Source organism: Equus przewalskii, chromosome 21 (assembly GCF_037783145.1).
Source record: "Equus przewalskii isolate Varuska chromosome 21, EquPr2, whole genome shotgun sequence".
Lineage (NCBI taxonomy): Eukaryota > Metazoa > Chordata > Mammalia > Perissodactyla > Equidae > Equus > Equus przewalskii.
In genome coordinates, this window is record NC_091851.1 from 36,258,126 (window position 1) to 36,277,434 (window position 19,309).

General features: G+C 54.3%; 1 protein-coding gene across 14 annotated transcripts in view; it reads right to left on the reverse strand.

Annotated features, from left to right (window-relative positions):
* SULF2 (sulfatase 2) overlaps positions 1-19,309 on the reverse strand; it is a 128,041-nt gene that overhangs the window by 74,272 nt on the left and 34,460 nt on the right. For all 14 annotated transcript variants that reach the window (XM_070588478.1, XM_070588472.1, XM_070588480.1 and 11 more), the window contains one exon: positions 18,329-18,603. In XM_070588478.1, coding sequence (XP_070444579.1) covers positions 18,329-18,503 — 175 coding nt within the window. In that variant the 5' untranslated portion in view covers positions 18,504-18,603. The remainder of the gene's footprint in view (positions 1-18,328; positions 18,604-19,309) is intronic.

Below are 19,309 nucleotides of genomic sequence, written 5' to 3' on the forward strand. Positions count from 1 at the left end.
AGGGTTTCCACCCAGTGTGCCACCTCCCGCTGGAGGGGCTGGGGGAGGTTTGCTTTTTTTTGGTGAAGAAGATTCGCCCTGAGCTAACATCCACTGCCAATCTTCCTCTTTTGTTTTCTTTTTGCTGAGGAAGATTCACCCTGAGCTAACATCTGTGCCAATCTTCCTCTAGTTTGAATGTGGGCCACTGCCACAGCATGGCTGATGAGTGGAGTAGGTCTGCGCTGGGGATCCAAACCCATGAACTTGGGCCGCTGAAGTGGAGTGCGTAGAACTCTAACCACTTGACCACGGGGCTGGTCCTGAGGTCTCCTCCAATCAGCTGCTGCAGACTCACTGGAGCCTAAAAAGTGGTGCTGTCTTGGGGTCCTGCAGAGCCCTGGGGTCTTGCCAGCCTCAGGCTGCTCCCGGGGAACTGGCCCCTTAGGGTCCCAGACGGGCCTTCTGCTCGCCAACCAGTTCTTTCCACCTTGAACTTTTACCCAAGTCTACCTCAAGGTCGTGCCTGTGGGGCCCCAAGCTTGAACACTGGCCACTCGCCCACCGTGCAGCCTCCGCCCCAGCTGTGCCCTCTGCCTGGCGGTGCCCTCGAGCCTCCCGCAGGCTCCTGCCCACATGCCAGGTATCTCAGCGCGGCCTTCCCTGGCCACGCTTCTCCTCCAGCGCCCACGCCCCTTCCCCGCGTCACTTCCCCACAGCAGTACTGCCATCGGACACCACAGTCAGCTCTGGGTCACTTATTTGCATGCTGCCTGTTGCCTCCACCAGAACAGCTCTCCAGGGCAGGGACGAGGGCCACCTTCGTTCACGGTCATATTCCCACAGTGCCCAGCACATCGGAGGTACTCAAGAAACATCTGGTAAAATAACAAAAAATATTATCTTGCTCTCTGGGTTTCCATATTGGTCAGAAGCCCAAGTTGGTTTGTGTCCACAGATATGTGTGTGTGTGTGTGTGTTTTGTGCAGCAGAGTCTGAAAATAGGACTTGAAACAGCATTAAACAGATCATGTGCTCTGTAGTTTGCCATACTCCCCAGCACTCCCTATAGTCCTACACCAACTTTGTGCATCCATATTACCTGCCTGGGCCCTGAAGGCCTTGGTTTGGCAACCTGCTATTGTAACAGTTGTGTGACGGCTCTAACATATCCCTGGGGTAGAGGGCAGTGCTCTGTGTCACTAACTATCATTATAATTATTCATAGTGCTGACTGTCCCTGGTGGACGTTTGCTGTGTGCACTGTGCTGGGCCTGTGCTGGGTGCTGTTTTACTTAATCCTCCCAACAGCCCTTTAGAGGGCTGGTCAAGGCCGCACAGCTTGGGAAGTGGCAGGTGAGGACTCTAACCCAGGCTTGTCCGACGGGAATGTGGGTGCCGGGTGTCACGTCCGGGAAACGCTGTTCACGCCACGCAGGAGGCGGTGGTGATGTTCCGAGGAGAAGCGTGGCGGTCCCTGTGGCCTGATGGACTCTCAGCTTCAGTGAGGCTCAGAAGAGTCCTGGACTGAACGTTGGGTCCCCTAGTCGCCCCAGACGTGACTTTAGCTGGCACGTCAGCAGTGGGAGCACCACAGGGTCCCAGCACCAGATGCCAGGGACGCTGGCGATGGGAAGCGATCCCTGTCCCCTCCTGATGAACCCCGGGAGAAAGTCTCGGGTCGGTGCCATCACATCCTGACACCTACACCCCTATTTCAGCAGGGAGCCACCCGCCGCCTGCTCGGAGCCCCAGGCGGCGGCCGCAGGGGCTCATGTTTGACGGCGGGGTTTAGTTTCCTTTATTTGGGGTGGGTGATCCTAGCTTCTCTCACTTAGGGTAGTGGAATGCTGGTTTTAAAAAAAAATTACAGCCGATTAAAAGAAGTAAATAATAGTACAAGTGGCAGATAGATACGGTGTAAAGTGTGGGAGGGTGGGTGGCTGGCGTTTAGCCGGCACTGGCTCGGTACGACCCAAGACTGTCTGCCCAACGATGTTGTCTAGCAGACAGCGCAGGTGCCACACACCCGACACTGAGCTCCCGGGTCACCCGTCCCCTCGGTTCCTTCTCTTTCCTCCGGTTACTTAGGCAATAATCTCAATTACTCCTTGGTTGCGTCTTTCCGTTCCCACATCCAATCCATCAGCAAAGCCTGTTGCTCTTTCTTGAAAGGACGTCCACTGTCAGAGCCTTGTTGCCTCCTCGCTGGGCAGGCGGTCATTCTCTCTCCTCTCAATTAGGTCAACTGCTTCTCGACTGGACTCTGGCCGTTTATTCCCCACGGAGCAGCCAGAGCGCTTCCCCTCCATAGCACCCTCCATGGCTCCCACTCACTCGGAGAACAAAGTCCCTGTGGCCATCCAAGGCCCTGAGGGATCCTGCTCGCTCTCAGCAGCCAGGGGGGCCTCGTCTGTCCTCAGACCCACCAGGCTCGCTCTGACCTCAGAGTCTGCCCATCCTGTTCCTTTTCCGTGGAAGGCCCTTCACGCCCCACCCCATCTTGTCTCTGCACCCTCCCCCTGATGTTTCACACCCTCTGTGTTTCAGGTTTCCAACTCCGGACACCTTCTCTCTAAGGCACCATACACTTCAACATAGGGATACCTTTATCTCGCTCGTTGTCCCCCTGCAGCCCTAAATATGAGCCCCACGGGGGCCGGGCTTACTGACTGAACCCCCAGCCCAGGCCTGGAACGGCGCCTGGCACACAGTAGCTGCTCAGTGACTATTTCTGGAAGGAATGGATCCAGGGCACCCCAGGCAGACCCCCTTTGCCCGATCTTCACAAGCTGGAGGAGAAAGGATGAAGCGGCTGGTGATGAGGACTCGCCCTCTCTCGGTGGAGCCTGCGGAAAGGACCGAGCTGGCTCCCTACCCCACCTGTCAGACCCTCCTCCCGGAAACCAGGGAGGCCACCACCTGGGCAGTAATCCACCTGCAGTTGGCACCCCCCCCCCCCAACGCTGTGTTGGAAAAAACTGAACAGCCTGTGCAACCATTTCTTATTTATTTTTGCTGAGGAAGACTGGCCCTGAGCCAACATCTGTGCCCATCTTCCTCTATTTTGTATGTGGGATGCTGCCACAGCATGGCTTGATGAACGGTATGTAGGTCCGTACCCGGGATCTGAATCTGTGAACCCCGGGTGGCCGAAGCAGAGCATGCGAACTTAACCATGACGCTGTCAGGCCGCCCCGGAACCAGTTCTTATTTTTAACGGGCTCAAAACCAGGGTCTCAAAGCACTTGCATCTCCGTCATCATGTCAGAGGACATGCGCACGGGCTGCTCCTGACCAGCAGATTCGTGTGTGTGTCTGCTCGGCACGTGCACCCCTGCGGGAGGGCTGCGTCAGTCAGCCCTTCCAGCATGATCCGCCACTGCCCTGAGATGACAGTGGCGGCTGTGCACAGGCAGCTGGGCGTGCGGACCCTTCCCTCGGGGACAGTACCTGCTTTATGAAAACTGCCCTAGAGACGAGGCTCCGTAAATCCCCGTCTTTAACACAAACACACATGATCTAATCCCCTTGCCCAACCCGGCCCTCACGCGGACGGCCGGCTCCGATGGGGAGGAAAAACCTGGAAGACGAGGCCACGCAGAAATAACAAGGCCAGTTTTCAACATTTTAAATGAAGCCAGGCCAACCCAAACTCATTCTGTCCAACATAAACCTGGGGACACGCAGACAGAAACAGACCCAGCTGCTTTCCGTGATCAAACCTTCCTTCCTCACTGGGCCAGGGGTGAGGTCACCTGACACCTCTGTGTGGCTCTGAGGGGCTGGGGAGGCGTCACCCCCTCGCCAATGATGGGACCTCCATTCCGCCTGCCAGGAACGCGGTGTCCCCCCCTGACCTGCACCTGCCCACCCACTGGGTGACTGCCTTTAGGGGCCTCTCGGTGTCCCACCTGTGCTATTACTTATTTGATTTGATATTTTTCTTTACAGTAACTTTAAAAAATAAGCTTTCATTTCAACTCAGGTAGCTATGTGAAGTTCTGTATTGGACGTACTAATTACACACCTTTTGATGCGGATCAAAATAAGTTGGTAAGTAATGAAATCAAGGTCCGTTGACCTGTCACGTGAGATGAGCGCAGGCAGCACCTATGTCACAGGAAGGCATCTGGGGAAATGCTGCCTTAATTTGCCGGTTTCAAGGTCGGGGTCAGAGCACCTGCCGTCTGCGGCGGACGGTCGAGATTCAAAGCATGACCCCGTGCTGGCCATTCCTGGGGCTCAGGCCCTTCGTCTCTCCTCTCTGCCCTCGAGGTCTGCGTCAGCTGGGAGCAGGTGCACCCCGAGCCCCTCCCAGACAGACTCCTGTGGCCCCCAACTTGGGTGGCAGAGGAGGCACTGGTTTTGATGGGTAACTAACAAGGTGATGCCTTCTGATGTTTGTTTTCTTAAAATTATAGGTAACTAGGGGCCGGCCGTGTGGCCAAGTGGTTAAAGTTCCAGGCACTGCGCTTCAGTAGCCCACAGTTTGCAGGTTCGGATCCTGGGTGTGGACCTGCTCCACTCTTCAGCCATGCTGTGGGGGCACCCCACATCCGAAACAGAGGAAGATTGGTACTGATGTTAGGTCAGTGACAATCTTCCTCAGCAAAAAAAAAAAAAAAAAAAAAAAAAGGGAGGAAGATTGGCAACGAATCTTAGCTCAGGGCAAATCTTCCTCACACACACACAAAATTAAAAAAGAAAAACACCATAGGTAAGTAATTGAGTCTGTGATGTCAAGGCCTCCTTGGGAAAGTAGTGGGAGGTGGGACATGCAGGGATGAGTAAGGCTGGAGTCCCTAAACTCAGGGTCTTGACTCAAATCTGTGTCTAAGCACCACTGTCTCTCGCCTGGACTATTGCAGTAGACTCCTAAACAGTCTCCTGGCTTCCGGCCTTGTCCGATCCATCATGTCGTCCACTCGATGGGCAGAGGGCTCCTTTTAAAACATGAAAACACATCGTCTTCCTTTGCTCATACTCTTCCACTGACTGCTCATCTTGCTCAGAATAAAACCCAAGGTGCTCCCTCCGGCAGACAAGCCCTATGTGATCCGGACACTCATCCTCCCCAACTACAACCTGTACCTCTGCTTGCCGCTCTCCCTCTGCTCCAGCCACCTCTTCTCTGCTCCTTGAACACACCACACTCACTCCTGCCTCAGGGCCTTTGCACCTGCTGCTCTTGTGGCCTGGACTCAATCCCTCATGGCATTCAGGTCTCCAAAAACATGCCTCCTCAGAGAGGCCTTCTTCCAGCCTGCACTGACTGGGATCACTCTGTCCTCTCCCTTCGTGCTCTTTACTGTTCTTCTTGGCACATACACCTGAGCAAATGAAGAGAAGACGTTCTTAGGTGATACACAAGCTGTGGATGATGGCTGCCTCCGGGGTGAGCACTGTGAGTGGGGGACAGGGAGGGCCGCCTTTGCTCTGAATTATTGGCAAAACGGGCTAATGTGTGAAAGGTGCATATGCCTGTCACCTTCCTATCTCGTCCACGGAACAGACAATACGGGCTGGAATGTTCCAGCAGAGGCCTTTGTCAAGGACCCCCGCTCTGTGCAGAGGCCCCTGGTGACTGAACACTAAACCAGAGGCCACAGTCAGAAGGCCTGGGGGCCAGACATGCCCACGCGAGGGTTTCCTTATGTCTTTTCAGGGCATAAAGAATGCCATTACTTGCCCATATTTTAAAAAGTAGGCGATTTTTCTGGGGTTGCAACACGAGTTTCTGGGCCCTTGGCATTTCTGCTTTCATGGGCTCCTTCCTCTGTCAAAAATCTTAGAAACAATATTTTATGACGGTGCTGGTCTAAGGATGACTATATTACTATCATATATCAAAACATTTTCTTTGACCTTAAAGTTTAGTTTTTCTTCTTCTGATTTTAAAAGGACGTAAGACATTCTCACAGGCCCCTCAAAATATTGTGGGTCCCAGCGCTACACTTACTGGGCTTAATGGAGAACTTGGCCCTGGACTTTTCATAAAAATCTCTATCTTTGGCTTCTCCTGAGAAAAAGGGAAATGTTTTTCAAAGATTTTGTTGGGAATTCTGTCCACAGTGAGTGCACACCCCCTGGGTGCTGGGACCCAGCAGTCCCTGCAGAGGGGCTGGGACCCCTGGCTCACCACAGGCCCCACCGCCCCGTGATGCCCGGTACTCAAGCTGGTGTCAGTTGTCATTTATCCACGACACGTGCTGCGTCTTTCCACCCGTGGAGTTGAGAAGGGGGTGGACTGGCTTGCACCCTTGTCTCTATTAAAGATGATCTAAGAGGCCACAGGTTTCTAGAAAGATGGGAGAGAGCACGATTTGACACCTGGCCTCCCTGGATGGCCTTGCAGGACTGTCTGTTTGCCAGCTCCCCCGAACCAGGCCCTGGGGTTTAGGGGAAAGAAGGCAGCCAAGGGGATTTTCTGCAGATGACCCAGAAATGCAGGACGCCTCTCTGCTTTGGCCCATAGGTCACCTGCTACACTCCCCCGGGGTCTGCTCCCGGCTGTCCTGGGAGTTATGTCTTCTCCTCTCCTGTGGGTTGAGAAGGGGGACCTGCAGGGCCACCTGGCATGGGGACAGGCTGAGGATGAAGGGGACACAACCCACATCCTCTCTGGGTCCATCCTTCCCCGAGTGATGCTTCTCTCACCTGTGTAGTTCTGTATGTTCAACAGGGTCAGCTGCTAGATATGTTTGTGGGTGTGTAACACACACACACACACTTCTGTTCTGGACCACACACCAGGCCCTCCCTCACCTGCAGACCTCAGGTAACAAAGAGCACTGAATCGAGAGCCCTAAGAACGAAGCGTCAGTTGCCGTGCTAAACCACCTCCTGACTTTGGGCCTCAGTTTCCCTATGGGTAAAAGTACAGCACAGGAGTGACCTTCGGCATGAGGCTTCTTTTGACTATGTAATTCTAGGACAATTCTAGAACAGTCCGTGTCACCATGGGCACCTGCTGGGAAGGGCTCCAGGGCCAGAGGCCTGAGTTCGAATCCTCGCTTTGCCATTTCCATTAACCAGGGACCTTGTGCAAAGGATTGAGCCCCCGAGTCCTTCAGTCTCCTCCTCTGCAAAGTAGGGAGAATAACGGCGCCTCCATCCCAGGGTTGTTCTGAATTTTAATCAAGAGAAATATCTGTAAAGCCGTCAGATCAATGCATGGCACAGAGATCACTCAAAACATGCTCGCTTTTACAAGTTTTCGTTACTGTGGCCCCCGAGTGCAGCGTGACACAGAGTCACTAACCAAGGCCTCTGCTCGGATCTTGTCGGCACTCGTCTTTGATTTAGATCTGCTCCACAGTGTTTACGAATTGAGTTAATTGCTACCTTTTTTTTCCCCCCTAATTGGGAGATTTCATATCAATCCAGCTTTCTGGCTTTGCTTGAAAAATACAAAGACCTGGTCTAGATGGCCTCATAGGTGGGTGGCCCTGAGTCGTGAAGGCCGGCTTTATTTTTTTAAGCTTTTATTTTTTGCTGAGGAAGATTCACCCTGCACTGACATCTGTGCCAATCTTCCTCCCTTTGTATGTGAGCCGCCGCCACAGCTTGGCCGCTGATGAGTAGTGTAGGTCCACACCCGGGAACCCAACCGGGCCACCGAAGCAGAGCACACTGAACTTAACCACTAGGCCACAGGGCTGGCCTCGAAAGCCGGCTTTAAAAGACCCCCATAGTTCTCCATGGGCCCCACCACGCCCACTTCCCTTATTGGCAGTACTTGCCTGACCCTGTAGGCACTGAGTTTGCAACCCTTAGCTGATTCTACTCCAGCTGACAGGACCAGCTAAGTACAGCTGCAGAGTAACACTCACTGTGGCCCAGGGGCCCAGAGAGCTGGCTGTAAGAGGGGACGAGTGCTGTGGGTCTGCGTACAGGCTGGAAGAGAGCCTTGACCTGGACAGGTGGCAGGGAGCGCACGTCCCGTACCTGCGTCCTGCACGGCCCTCCAGCCACTGGTGTCTGCCTGCCAGGCTGGAATTCACGTGACAGCCCTGGTCTGGCCCTGAGTGTCCCTGGAATGCCCACAATGTCACTGGAGCAGATTGTGAGCTGCTTGCCCCCGGGAACACAGCCACAGGAGGCTGGCCCACCAGATCAACGGCTCCAGAACACCTCTGTCCCCAGCAGGGGGGTGGGAGAAAGGCCTGGGGGACAAACAGCAGCCATCAGAGGCCACGTCTGGGCAGAGGGACTCGGTCGTTTCCCGAGCGATTGCCTTTGATTCCCCTCCTTGTGCTGGAAGGAGCTTGCTGCTGGCAGCTGGTGACTCGCCGGCAGCTGGTGACTCGCCGGGCCTGTCACTCGATCCAGAATAGTCGCCCCGGGGGCCGGGACCTGCTTCTCAGACGAGGTTTCCTCACCAAGGCAGCAAAGGGGGACCATTCCTGGTCGTTTCAAACAAGGTCAAGTGTTATTGCTGGTTTTAGCTGTGAAAAGCCAAGGTTCGAAATTGGTCCCTAGACCCCGAATCAATCAGGCAGGCATCCAGGAGGCAGCCCTGGAATGGCATCAATGATCACTGGACTGTCAGAGACATCAGCAAGTCCATTTTTTCTCCTGTGCCTTCTGCTGGCTTTGGTTGCAGAAGCTTCGGGGAGAAAATTCTGATGTGGTTGTTATCACTGGTGGGGAGGTGCCCGAGGGGTCCTGGAAAAGGGGAGGTCACCCTATAGTCAATGGCACTCAGCAATCCTGGGTCATTTCCTCTCTGGGCTCCACCCAGAAACGTTCCTTTCATTTGTAATTCCCCAACATGCCGCCCTGGCAGAGGCGAGTTATCCGGCGATGGGAGATCTCCAGGCTGTTTTGCCCACTTTTCAGGGTGGGTTACACAGGGCCAGTCGCTTAGCCACTGGCCTGGTGGGTGATGTTTACAAAGCAGCTTACTGTCTGCTTAAGTCTGAAACCTGCTCCTCCTCCCCAGCCTCCCGTCTCTTGAACGGGACCACCATCTGCCCGACAGTGCAGCCAAAAGCCTCGAGTCATCCCTGGCTGTCCTTTGCTCACCTGCCACCTGCCGTCCATCAGCAAGTCCTCCCGGGCCGACCTTCAAAACATGACCTGCCCTCCCCGCCCTCTCCCTTGGCAGCACCCCCATCATCTCCCACCTGGACCACTCATCTCCCTGACTCCGATCTGGCCCCTGGACCACCCCCTCTCCACCTACAGCAGAGGGAGGCACGAAAATGTGAATCGTGTGGACTCGACCTGCTCAGAACATTTCGGTGACTTCCCATGGGCCTCGGATTACAATCCAGACCCTCCCCATCTCCTCTCTGCCCTCACCCCATCACCCACCCAGGTCCCGCTGCCCTCCTCAGAGGTCCCGGCACCCCTTGCTGCCACCCGGCTCCCGCACAGTCCGTCTGCCTGCAATGCTCCTCTCCCAGGCCTCCTTCTCACGGTGCACGTCTCGCAAGCGCCCATCACGCAACAACCCCTCCCCACCCCGCCCCACCCCACTAGAGGGGCTGCCACTCTCTGGGACCCTCGCCCTGATCTCTGCTATGGCTGAGAGCCTGAGTTACCCACCAATATCTGTTTCCCCTTCTTCCTTCTTAAGAAACCCTGATTTTAATTTTCAATGCATCTGCTGGGAAACATTTCTCAGACTATCTCACAGCCGCGTGGGGGATGGGGGGTCCTCCTTGGGCCTTTCAGATCCACCTCCACACAGCTCTCCAGCCCAGGGAGCTGACCCGGGTGGGCCGCATCCACAAGGGTCCTTACCCGCTGGCTTTGACCAACGAGGGGGCCCTGGCAGGAGATCAGCGGAGGAGGAAAGAGGTTGGGGTATGGGCTCCTCCGTCTCCCTCCCTGTGGTGTCAACCGAGGGTGACAGCTCCTGTCAGGTGGCCCTCTGTGTCGCCAGGTTCCAGGGACCATGTGTACCCCTTTGTCTTGGGGTGGGGATGGCCCCACTGGTGCTAACTAGCCTTCAGTGCTGCCCAGCCACTAGCGGTTTCCCCACACTTGCTCATACTGTAGCAAAAAATAGCTAAAACCTCCTTAAATAATCCAAATTTGAGTGTGCCCCACATTTCTTGCTGAGATCATGTGGCTAAGTTAAGAAGTTCCATCCGCGTTGTCTGTGATGTCCGGGAGGAGGTATTTAAAGGGAGCTGACTTAACCTGAAGGTCCATCCTTTTTGTCCTGCTGCTTCCTCCTTCTTACTGCCTGGAATGTGGCTGTGACAGCTGGATCTCCAGCAGCCATTCTGAACCACCAGGAAACCTTGAAGGAAGCCACCCAATAAGCACAGGAGAGAAGGAGTTGGGTCCCTGGGAACCTAGAAGCCACCAAGTGAGCCCTGCACTGCCAACTTCCAGGTATTTTTATGTGAGTGAGAAGCAAAATTCTATCTTGCTTAAGCTACTGCTGTTTTACATTTTCTTTTGCATGTAGCCAAAACTAATTCCGATCCACTTAAGCTTCCAGAACTTAAGTGATCTCCCAAGTGTTGCTGAATTGGAAAAAAATCTCACAGGAATGTGCTTGGCAAGTCGAACACCAGGGTGGGTCAGGCGAGCCGCTCTTCCTGCGATAACCTGCAGCCACATGTTTTTCTAACTCGATTGAGCGGCGGCAGGAATGTCAGGAGTCAGGATCTCAGAGAAGCCGAGCTGGAAGTTACCAGCGATGCAGTGTCCGGGATCTGGGCACCCTGTCCTGGGCATCCAGCCATTTGGCTCCCACAGAGTCCCCACGCCTGCAATTGAGAAGCGATTTCTGGGTATCAGTCTGCAGTGCAGGGTGTGGTCTCCTTCTGTTCACAGACGGAAAGTGGAAAACAAGCGCCTGGCCAGAAACCCTCCCAGGCCGTTCTCGCAGAAGCCTGCTTCTCCCCGAAGGCAGCCGCCCGGGCTGGCAGGCTGCACTTTTCAGCATCACAGAGCCCTCTGAGAATGTGGCGAGGGTCTCGGACCCAGGAAGTACCAACGCAGGCAATCTGCACGCAGCTCCCACCCTCCCCACTCCAGGCCCGTCGGGCCCGGGCCTCTCCTGACGCCTGACTCTGAGGGCTGGCCGCCTCGGACAGCTCCTTCTGGCTCTTCTCAGGCATCTGCAACTCACCAGGTCCAGAACGGAGCTCCTGACCATGCGTTTCCCCATCTCTGTAAACAGCAAATCCCTCCTTGTCATTATTTAGGCCAAAATCTTGGAGTTATTCTTGACTTCTCTCTCCTACTCCTCATCAGATCCATCAGCACATCTTATCAGCTCCACTGTAACTATGGGCAGCATCTGACGAGCTTTCCCCACTCTGGTCTGAACTGCCATCATCTCATGCCCAGACCATTGCAGTAGTCCTCAATGGGCCCATCTCCTGCCTGGACCATCGCAGTAGACTCTTCACCGGGCCCATCTCCTGCCCGGACCACTGCAGTAGACTCTCCACTGGGCCCATCTCCTGCCCGGACCATCGCAGTAGACTCCTCACTGAGTTCCCTGCTGTTATTACATCCCTTTAGTCTGTTCTCCATATAATCACCAGAGGGGTCATATTAACACACAAGTCAGATGGTGTTGCTCCTCTGCTCAATGTCCTCTTCTGGTGTCCATCTCACTCTAAAGCCAAAGTCCGCCCCTTGGTTCAAAGGCCCTACGTGATCCACCCTCCCACCACCACCCCATCACCTCTCAGACCTCACCTCTTTCTGTCTCGCTTGCTCATGATGCTCTGCCACTCTGACCTCTTTGCTGCTCTGCAGGGACTCCTTCTGCCTCAGGGCCTTTGCACCCACTGTTCTCTCTGCCTAGTATGCTCTTCCCAGGGGAATCCCCTTGACTGGTTCCTTTATCTTCTTTGCCCAAAAGTCCCCTTCCCAGTGAGGCCACCCTACACAAAATCACAGCTCGCCCTTTCTCCACCACTCCTTGCTTTCCTCTCCTCACCGCTTCCCACGATCTTAAGTACTATATAGACCGTTTGTATGAACTCTTGCAGTAGAACGTAAGCTCCATAAGAGCAGAGATTTTGCCCATTTTGTTTGCTGGACCCCCTCTGGCACACTGTAGTGCTCAGTTAATGCCTGATGAATGGGTCTGGGCCACCCTGGGAGCACCTGCTTCAGAGAGAGCCCCATGAGGCTGCACGGGCACCTCCCGGACTTGACTGCACGCCAGCCACTCTGCCTTCCTCTGGCACCAGCTCTTGAACACCCCTTTAGGGAGTCAGCCCAACTCCCCTCCCGGCCCTCATGGTTCATGTGGGGTTGGCCCCCTTACCTGGTTCCAGGGATGTGCACACGACCCAGGCCAGCCAATCACTGTGCTCCATCCCCCGGATGGTGCTGGGTTGACCAGCTGTCCCAGAAGGTGCCAGCCCTGCAACACTTAGTTTGGGGACTTTTTTGGGCACCTGTGGGAGAGAGACTCTTTCCCTAAGGAAGGCTCGCTGGAGCATTCACGTAGGTCTGGCGAGGCCAGGGGTGCCATGTGGAGGCTGGGCTGCCAGCGGAGCCCCTCGGAGGAGAGCTGAGCTCAGGGCCCTGGAGGGACAGGTGACATCCAGAGAGAGGCCTAAATCCAGCCGCATCTGAAGCTCATAGGCTACACCGACTTTTTATTTACGTGAGTCAAATAAACCCCTCTTTTCGTTTGCCAGGTCCGGTTTGAGTTGGGTTTCTGTCACTTATAACTGACAGAATTCAGACGGACAGAGAGTGGCTGCGACACACGTGGTTTTACATCCAATGGACCGCTTGGTTCCGTGGGGCTTTTTGCAGCCCCCCAACACCACCCGCTGCCGCCCTCCGTCAGCCGCGATGGTGCACCTCTGTTCACAAGAACATGCAGTGCGGAGGGGGGCCCACGGCGGACTGACCAGCGCCCCTCGGGTCTGGGCAGCGCCAGCAGGCCAGGCTCACGTGCCCGGCCGAGTGTGTGCCTTGCCTGGCCAGCCCTCCCGCCTGAGCATGGCCAGCAGGCCCCCTCTGTCGCACCGGCCTGACCCAGAGCGGGAGGAGACATGACGGTCAGCCTGAGGTTCAGTGCCACGAGACTTACAGCACAAAGTCATCTTTAAAGGTCGAATCTGCTGTAGATAGGCAGCACTCGGAGGCACCGGCCAAGGCCGGACCCAAGGAGGAGAGGCCTTAACGATGAGAGAACGAGTGAACCGTCCTACAGACGGAATACATGCCGGGTACTGAGTCCCCACAAGAAAGATTAGGCAGATGGATCATCATCTCCACTTTACAGACCAGTCGACGGAGGCACAGAGAGGGCGAGCAACTTTCCCAAGGCCACAAAGTAGGTGGCAGAGTGAGGATTCGAACCTAGCTGTCTCGCTAAAGAGTTCTCATCCTTACATCTTTATTGGGAGTATTTTCATTTAAAGATATTCTGAAAGGCAAAGAGTTCCTTTGAAATGTGAGCATTTGCTCCACAGTTCATGCAGCCTTGAGGGGCACACTGGAAATCCAGGCAATCTCAGGGGGCCTCTAGAAGGACACGGACCCTCAGGAAAATGGGGAGTGGAGAACCAACCCCTCATATTCTGGGGCTTAGGGTGTGACTGTCTCCCTATGCTCAGACACAGAGCTGCCACCATGTGGCTCCCACATTGGTGTGGCTCCCACATTAAAAGCCTATAACTCACACCTGAGAAAGCTCTTCCCTCTGCCAGTCTCCATCCTGCTGATCAGGTCAAGGAGAGAGTCTCGGGGAGGTGCCACTGCCCCCGGAAGTCCTCTCTCCAAACCGCCCATCACCCTCTCTGACAAAGACACGCCAGCGTCGGCCTCGTGGGAAGCAGCATCCGGCTGAAACCTGGAAGCACGGCTGTTCTCATGGGACTTGGTTCGGCGGGGACCTTTTACCGAAGGCGATGGATACCGGTCTTTCATTTACAGTCATAATTTAAAATAATACTTAAGCTTCAAAAAGTCAGTCCAGTTAAAGAAAATCTCAAGTAACAGAACAGACGGCACTGGGATGTTGCAAATATTCTCTTGCTCCAGGTAAAGACCACGTCTGACTCACCGTGGTGTCTCAGAGCCTGGCCGGGCCCGGAGGCTCACCAAAGGTTTGTCTGGATCAAATTAAACTAGTAAACCCTGGCAGAGGCCACCAGATTCGTGGCCTGTCTGACCAAGCACACGTGCAAATGAGACCGTGGCTTCCATGCGCTTCTCGCTCTCCTGCCCTCCTGATGGAGAAGGCCAGCCAAGACCCTGACAGTCTCCGAGGGTCATCCAGACACAGGGACATTCCCAATCGCTTTGAAAACATATTGATAATTGAGGCCGCTTACTGACCAATATGCCCTGGAACCAGTTCCCCTGGGCCTTTGATAGTGCTGGGTGACACGTCAGAGAGGTGTGTCAAACGCATGTAGGGACAGGAAGAGTGAATATACAGCCCCCACTGCCCCACCTTGCAATGAGGAACCAGGACGAGCCCCTCTGCTGTGCTGCGCCCCGCACCAGTTCTCTCGACCAGACCTTAATTAGGATGGACGGCTGTTGTCCTCCCCAGGACTGGAGGCAAGCCTGGAATGATCTTAGTCGAGAAGTCTCCAGCCCCGAAAACCATCAGAACTGCCGCACGGATGAGCAGAAAATAGCAGATGATAAATTTTTTAGGACCACCCTCCGCGTGCCAGTTGTAGCTGACTGTGAGATAATGTGCTGGCCTTTTTGGGAACATGCATTATTGATCTGGGTCTGTCTAGTGGTTTATAAAAAGCCCATCCCCCCCTCCCCCGACTACCACCTTCCCATCCCTCACCTCCTTCAACAGCCAGTTCTGCTGCTGGAGGGGCTGGCTGTTGTGGCGGGGGAGACGTGCAGGCACGACCTCTGTAACTAGGGGCGGCAGCTGACAGGTGCCACGGAACACGAAGGCTCTACCCACCACATCCACTTCCTGGAGTTTATCTTCCAGAAACGCTCACGTGTGCAAAGACGTGTGTATAGAGACATTCTATATGTGTTTGTCCCGGTGAAAACTAACACACACCTAGCAATCTAGCATCAACTCTCCAGCCACCCCAGCAGACTGGTTAAGTCGAGCAGTGGTTCAGATCATGGGCTCTGGCTCAAGCCTGGGTTAGCCATGTTCTAGCTGTGTCACCTTAGACAAGTGACTTCTTCTCAGTCTCTCTATCTGCAAAATGAGGAGAAGGAATCTATATATTTTAGGTTGGCTAAGGTTTTCTTTGCTCTCCTCCTCTCTCCCGTGTTCTCATCACACCCACGGCTCCTTTCCTTATATTTGCAGATTCTGTTGGTTTTATTCGAGATTCACAGATGCAAACTTACAACCGGATTCTGAGATGAGGCTTAGCTGGAACACGGTGCTGCAGCAAAAATGTGTTGTCCCTGAGAGTGGGCGTTCAACCATTCACTGTGGTTCAGGCCAAAAACCTAGGCGTTGCCTATGATGCCCCCACATCCAACCCATTCATCATCGTCTCACGGGTTCCCCTGCTCCTACCCTGGTCCAAGCTTCCATCGTCGCCTGCCCTGTGTCTGCACTGTCCTCCTCCGGGGTGTCTGTGTCTCTGCTCTTGCTCTCTGTACTCCAGTTTCGACATGACAGCCAGAGGGAGCCTGTTGGAACCTGAGTCTGGTCACAGCCTCTCCTGCTTAAGGCCTCCTAATCCATGTCCATTTCACTAAGAATAAAATCACAGCCACACAGGCCCTCTTGACCTGGTCCCAGTCGACTCCTGGCCTCATCTCTCTCCTCTTGTACCTCGGCTCCCTCCACCCTCTTGACCTGGTCCCAGTCGACTCCTGGCCTCATCTCTCTCCTCTGGTACCCCGGCTCCCTCCACCCCAGCTCCCAGGCATTCTTTCTGTCCCAACTCAACCAAGCTTGTTTCTGACTCAGTGTCTTTCCTGTCCTCTCCGCCTGGAACGATCCCTCCCCAGTCCTCCAGCTGCCAGCACAGGTCACTGCACAGAGAAGATGCTTAATACACATCTGCTGAATGCAGGAATGAACGTCCAGGGAGTCCTGAGTTCCCAGGCGTGACTATGACGGAAACAGCTCGAGGGCCCCCGAGGCAGACGGAAGTGCTCTGAGGTCCAGGCGCTGCCTGCCCGCAAGTGCTCCCTGCAAAATCCTGCTGGAAACAAAACTCATGCCCCATGGCATGGTCTGTGGACTCCCCGTCATTATCCACTATGGCTCATGCTAAATGCTGCTGGGGAGACGGATATTGTATGTGTCAAACTGTTAATAAAAGCTCTGGGCTTCGATCGCTTTCTGGATGCAAATTCTTTTTGCCCTGATAAGCTCCTGGAGAAAAATCGATACTTGTGATCATTGATACAAATCATTATCAGGAGGGACTTGGATGCATATAAATCACCTTTCTTGGCAGTTAAAAGACTGATTCATGTTTTTAATCTTGGATTCAAAAAGGGTGTAGATTTACAAGTGGGGCTTCACCACAATTTTATGTTTGGCTGCAAAGGCTTATCCACAAAACTGTTAAGTTTGTTGCCACCAACAGTATTCAGTTGTCCTTTGACAGTGGACAGCAGCTAAAGGCCCACCCCTCACCTGGTCAATTACTGGCACTCCTTACCACAACCCACGAGAGCCTCCAAGATCTGGCTCCATGCTCTCTCCCCAGTCTCATGTTCTACATCCCTTCCCCAGGCTCCAGCCACATCTGTTTCCTTGCCTGCCTCAGGGCCTTTGCACATGCTGTTCCCTTCGTTTGGAAGGCTTTCCCCCAGATCTTCACAATACATGGCCGTACTGATGATGAGAAGGGAAATCTAATTTATAGAAGGAAAATGCACAAGGCTATGTGCTGTCCAGTACAGTAGCCACAAGCCACAGATGGCTCCTGAGCAGCTGAAAGGTGGCCAGTCCTATCTGAGATGTGCTCTAAGTATAAAGCACATACCAGATTTCAAAAATGATATAAAAAATGTAATCTATCTCATTAATGACTTTTTATATTGATCACATGCTGAGATGATAATTATTTGGATAGATTGGGTTAAATAAAATGTTATTAAAATTAATTTCACCAGTTTCTTTTTACTTTTGAAAAAAATGCAGCTACTAGAAAATTTAAAATTGCTTATGTCATTGGTATTTGTGGCCCGCATTATATTTTTATAGAGCAACACTGTACAGGGTTTAACATGGAGAAACGGGACCTGTAACACTGGGGCATTCAAGGAGGAGACGATCCAAGATGAGGAGAAAGAAGGTTTACACTGAGGGAGACAACCAGAGGGGAGCGGGAAATGTGAGTGGAGTGCGAGCCGGGGAAGCAGAGGGTCTGGCTGGGACCGACTCTGGAGGGTCCCCTTCCTGGTGGCCCTGTTTATGGGGTCTCCTCCGCACATGAATGAAACTGGTGAGAAAAGCCTCGTGCAAATGAAGAAACCCTCGCTCGGCAGAGGAGCCCCTGGTCTTGCTCAGGAGGGCAGGGAAGGGGTCAGGATGGTTCAGACATGAACCCAGGATGCGGCCGAGGGGTGGCTTGTGTGGGGAAGGAAGGCCATGAGCTGGAGGAGCCATTGTCATGCCTGCCATTGGTGTAAATGAACTAAGCCTTGGTAAGGGCCCCTGTCCACCCCTGCTCCACCTGGAGCCCATGGTGCGGCACAGAGAGGAAGCCCAGGACGAGACGTGGCCAGGCGGGTCCTCCCACTGCATCATCTTTGTGAACCGGGTCAGGTCACTAGCAATAGTGCCCACCCTTCCTGCTGCCAGATGCTGCCAAGGAAGGCTGAGCCCAGCCATGGCTGTTGAGATTGGTGGAGCAGGGGTCCACACATTCATGTGTGCGTACACACACACACACACATCCAGGCTGGCTCCTTCTTTTGTTCAGTGTCAGCTCACATATCACGCCCTCTGAGAGGTCCTCCCTGATTACAAGCCCAAAGTCACTCTCAGCCCCACCCATCCAGCACAGCGCCCTCTTCAGTCTCACCAGAGCATCTCTCCCTTCTTGAAATGATCTTACACATGAACCTGGAATCGTGCTGATGGGCTGTTCCCTCACTCCATGACTGTGCCTGTCTCACTCACTGCTGAGAAGCCATATTGCCTGGCACATAGTAGGTACTCAATAGGAATTGGATGAAAATAATGAATTCGTCTTAACATCTGTTCTCCCTAAGACTTTGGAGAAATCCACGAAGCGCTCTGCACTGGGAAAAGGTTGGAGACCCCTAACCTTGAGGACCAAGCTGTGAATCCGCGTGTGTGGGGTAGCCCCTGTGACGTGGTTTAAATCCACTCGGAGTGAATTCTACAGGTCTACACGACCGATGTGCATCAGGAGCCTCAGACCCAACACGGTGGCCCCCGGGGAGATGCCGCCTGCTGGCGGATGCTTACCCAGCTCCACGTCCTGGTCGTCCGTCAGCACCAGGATGATGTTGGGGCGGATGTTTCTGCGGTCCCTCTGAAACCTGCCTTTCAGGCGGTGGTGTGACAAGAACGCTGAACCTCCACCCAGCAGGGAGAAGACAGTCGCGGAGAGCAGGCAAAGCCGGAGGCCCGGGTGCGCCATCTCTGCGTCTGCTGACCCGCGGCTTCTCTCAGGGCACAGGAGGCTGGGGTTGCCTTATGAGGATTTCTTTCTTTTCCCTGTTCCCTCTCGACTCACGGATCTAACGTAGGAGAAAAAGAACCAGGTCAATCTCTGCACAGAGGCTGCCCCACTGCCTGCACGCGCATAGTGATTTCCACGACGGCTTCTGGCACTGACGGGGGCGTTTCTTTCATTGGGGGGGGAGCTGTAGCAGAGCAAAAATCTAACTCGGCTAAAGTGACAGGAAAAGTATTTGCAATTCACTCAGGCAGCAGGCTGGCGGGAAAGCCTTCTGTGGCCACTTCTGCAGACAGAATTCTTCCTCTGGACATGTCGGTGGCAGCCCTAGTCCCAAGTCAGAGAGTCAGCCTGTCTCTGAGCCACTCAACCAACTCAGCAGACAAATCACCCCCAGAGAAAGGGAAGGAAGCGGCCGATCTGGGGGAGACATTTCTAGGTCTGTCTTCTCCGCCAGCCCCGGGGGGGCATGGAGGGGAGGGGATGCGGACCCGGCTCAGAGCCGCACGTGGTTCAGGGAGGGGTCTGGATGGCGGGGCCAGGCACGGGGTCCCCTTTGGGCTGGAGGAGTCCCCAAGTGTTTCAGTCCTGGCTCCACACCCCCCCCCCCCCCAGCTCAGTTTCCCTGTCAATAAGCCAGGGACGCACCTCAGTTTCCCCATGAACTAAGTGGGGAGACACGAGTTGTAAGAACTGCATCCAGCGGGGCTGTGTGGGAGGGCCCCCTGCCAATGGATCCCATAGCTGGGCAAGTTATTCGTAGCAGT